This window comes from Ornithodoros turicata, chromosome 10, assembly GCF_037126465.1.
Source record: "Ornithodoros turicata isolate Travis chromosome 10, ASM3712646v1, whole genome shotgun sequence".
NCBI classification, from domain to species: Eukaryota; Metazoa; Arthropoda; class Arachnida; order Ixodida; family Argasidae; genus Ornithodoros; species Ornithodoros turicata.
This window is the reverse complement of record NC_088210.1, coordinates 779,700-783,703: the sequence shown is the minus strand read 5'-3', so window position 1 is coordinate 783,703 and position 4,004 is coordinate 779,700. Positions and strand designations below refer to the sequence as shown.

Below are 4,004 nucleotides of genomic sequence, written 5' to 3'. Positions count from 1 at the left end.
TGGGCGTAAACGGGGATGAGAGTTAGCAACCTGGACCCCTGGATCCTGTGCCATTCACCCTTAGTCCTGCGCGTATTTTTCCCCTCGCGGCGCGTGTGCAGAGGGTTGTCCGCGCGATTATAACATGCAAAGGGGAGTCATACAGAAAAAGTACAAGTTGAAATATATTTATTAATGCCAATTGTAATGCCAATGAAGTTGAAATATATTTATGAAAGCCAATAATGCTGGGAATTGTGCCAATTGTGATACCAATAAGGTGAAGGAGAAAAACCTAGCCGAAAATCCTTCACGACCCGAAACAGAAGAAATAAAAACACAAGACAGTACACGTAAAGAATATGCAAATTTTAGTAAATATATCCAGTCCTTAGATTCTGAAAGAAAACATAAAATCAACATTCATCACGATGCTTACCAATTGCTTACTTACGGAGCCCCGCACCAATGACCTGAAAGATGACTTATCATTATATGAAACCACTTCGTATTCCCCGGCGTCGGGAACTTCGCGCCCCCATCGCCCGGCAGCAGCCCCAGTAGCCCCCTCCTGCACTCACGGTTGGGTCGCCGCAGGAGGGAGACCCCCACGTATAGCTGTGCGTGACTGTCCCGTGTCCGGGGAAAGGGGGATCCTGGTGGTTGAGTGGACCCAGAGGTTGTTTTGTACCCTTCGGGGCCCCTCTGGGAAAGCAACACACCACTTTGGCCCCTGCTTCCCATAGACGGGTGGACCTGGATGGCCCGGGCAGGATTATTCAGCAAGTCGTCATCTCCCCCTTCATTACCTTTTCTTTTCCCACTCCTTCACTATCTTCTTTTTCCTCCCTTCACCTTCTTTGGCGGCAAGGCTCAACCTTGGGCAGTCCTTTCACTCTCCCAGAAGCTGCACTAGGGTATAGCGCAGAGGCAGGTGTTAGCGTGTGCGACACGTTCCCTTGTTGGGCTCCATGGTGGGTGACGCACCTACTGCACTGAACCACAACATTCATTTTATGGTTTCTTTAAACTCAAAAAAACATGATCGGTACCGAAAGCGGCACCGCACCGATGCACTAATTACACAATCACTGGACCTCACACCAGAACCATGGTTTGCAAAGGTCCTCATCATCCACGGAGAAGATGAGTCTAAGCCCCTGAGCAATGTATCACCATTTGCGATCGCGAAGGAACTGGAAAAAGCCATTGGGAAGTCCTATTCCGCGAAAAAGCTGACTACAGGAGACTTGCAGATCGAAGTCCAGACACGACAGCAAAGCTCAACTCTGGTTTCCCTAAACAGAATTGCTGGCATACCTGTTACCGTTTCGAGGCATCGTACGCTGAACATCGTGAAGGGCGTGATATCGGAACATGAACTTATCGATTGTTCAGATCCCGAGATCGAAGAAGGTCTAAAGGATGAAGGTGTTGTGACAGCGCGGCGAATAACCATGCGTCGAAACGGTACGGAGATTGCCACTAAACACATTGTCCTTTCCTTTCAATTACATAAGCTTCCCACTACCATTAAAGCAGGGTACATAAACTGTCACGTCCGGCCATATATCCCAAATCCGCGGAGGTGCTTCAAGTGCCAACGTTTCGGCCACGGGTCGCAAGTCTGTCGTGGACAGGCTACTTGTCCGAAATGCGCTGGCACGGATCACGCTGCAGAATCCTGTGAGAAGGATGTCAGATGTGCAAACTGTAAAGGTAATCATCCTGTCTACTCTCGTTCCTGTCCACGGTGGAAGGAAGAGAAAGACATACTGAAGGTCAAAGTTACACAGAATCTTTCGTACCGAGATGCAAAAGCACAGGTTGAGTTTTCAAAAAGGGAACCTTCTCCGAAATGGTGCGCAGGGGAGTAGCACCACTGAGGAAATTTGTAGAGACTCAGACTTCTGGGTCTCTGCCCAATACTCCCAAACAAAAGGGAAAGGACACTGAGGTGTCTCTTCCTGTTTCTAGATCTACTCCGGAGACAGCCACAACTTCTACTGAAGTTGATGGCACTGCCTCCATCTGGGATGGGGCCACACCAGGCCAATCTCAAGCCACATTGTAAGACATGGACATGGACGACGACGACTGCTTATCGCAGAAGTCGTCGTCTAGTATACCAAGTGTACTCTCTCAGGGGAAAGAAAAGAGAGAGAGGACATCTAGCCGAGGTAGGGGCAGCATACCAAAAAGTACACAGAAAGTGCTTCCACCAAGGATAACTCCTCCCTAAATAACATTCATGTCCAAACAGTTCACGGGATTCTGTAATTACGACCACATGATAAGGATTTTGCTGCTTATCTCTCCCATCCTTTTTATGGGTGCACAAGTTATAATCCAATGGAATTGTCGATGTCTTTTTTCAAACTTGGACGACGTTCAGACCGTTGAGGCCGTGTTTGTGTGTGTCTGTTTTCGTCCCTACCTCGTCTCGGGTTTCAAGTCATGGTTCATGACCTGTTTGAGGAGAACAGTTCAATGTGTTTCTGTTTACAGGAAACATACCTAACTTCGGAAAATTTAAATCCTTTTCGTGAGTACACTATCTTCCGCAAGGACCGTACGCACACAGCACGTGCATCTGGTGGTGTGGCTGTTGTCGTACCACTCTCTATCCCTGCAAGAAACATTCCACTGGTAACAGACCATGAGGCTGTAGCCATACAAATTTGCCTAGACCACATCATTGCAGTCTGCTCTTTGTACTTGCCTCCGTCAGCTACTGGTACGTCAGAGGGACTTTGAGCAGCTTTGCGACCAGCTGCCTCAACCATTTATGATTTTGGAAGATTTTAATGCCCACAATTCTTTGTGGGGCAGTGCAAAAACTGACAGCCGTGGTAAGATGTTGGAAAGAATACTCTTTTCCCGGTAAATTTGTTTGTTAAATAGAGGGTTGCCGACCTACATGAACTCTGCAACCCAGTCACTCTCCGCAATTGACATCTTATTATGCAGTCCCACTCTTTACCCCTTTGTTGACTGGAAAGTCGACCAAAACCCTCGAGGTAGCGATCACTTTCCGGTTATCCTTAAATTATCTGGTACCAGTAATAAAAGAACACGGCCCCCCCGGTGGAAGCTATCTGAAGCAGACTGGGAGTTATTTACCAAAGAGGCAGAACTTGCGCCTTCATCTTTTGATCGTCTTGGCGTGGAGGAGGCCAACAAGGTGATCACAAACAAAATTATTCATGCTGCTAAACTATCCATACCACAAACAAAAGGAAATCTCCCCAGGCGTCCTAAACCCTGGTGGACGAGTGAATGTGAGAAGACACGCAGGGAGCAGAACCGAGCGTGGGGGATCTTTCGAAGATACCCCACAAGTGCAAGCCTGCTTGCGTTTAAAAAAGCTCGTGCTAAAGCCCGATGGATGCGACGCCGAGACAAAGAGGAGTCGTGGAAAAAATCTGTATCCTCTTTAAACTCTAGCACCCCCTCAAAAGCACTGTGGGATAGACTAAGAATCAAGAAGAAGAAGACTAGAATTAAGGGCGAATACGCCAGCTTTTCCGTACCTCTGCTACAAGTTAATGGCACAGTTTGTAAGAGCATAGATGAACAGGCAAATGCTCTTGGTGAGCACTTCTTAAACGTTTCGAGCTCATCACATTACACACAAGACTTCTTAAGCTTCAAGCAGCGTGCGGAAAAACAAACACTCTCAAGCGCATCAGGTGACAGATGTGGCTACAATAAGCCATTTACAAAAACAGAACTTCTTCAAGCCTTATTCTCTCGTAAAGCCACGGCACCTGGACCAGACAACATTACTTCTATGCTCTATGCTCAGCCATCTGTCAGACACCTCCCTTGACAGTCTTTTGGACTTCTTTAATCTGGTCTGGCAAGAAGGCATGCTTCCTTCTAGCTGGAAAATGGCAACAGTCATCCCTCTCTTGAAGCCAGGAAAAGATAAATCTGATCCATCAAGCTACAGGCCGATTGCTCTTACCACCTGTCTCGGAAAAACCTTCGAGCGCATGGTGAACAGTCGACTTGTGTACTAC

At 47.5% G+C, this 4,004-nt stretch overlaps 1 protein-coding gene across 1 annotated transcript; it reads left to right on the top strand.

The window, feature by feature from the left end:
• The first annotated feature begins 950 nt into the window (after positions 1 to 950).
• Positions 951 to 1,856, top strand: LOC135370454 (uncharacterized). Its single transcript, XM_064604199.1, has one exon. The coding sequence runs from the start codon at positions 951 to 953 to the stop codon at positions 1,854 to 1,856; it is 906 nt and encodes a 301-aa protein (XP_064460269.1).
• Positions 1,857 to 4,004: the final 2,148 nt, after the last annotated feature.

Bases quoted from the DNA above. Each gene is read 5' to 3' on its own strand.
- LOC135370454 (XM_064604199.1), top strand. From the start codon at position 951: ATGGTGGGTGACGCACCTACTGCACTGAACCACAACATTCATTTTATG.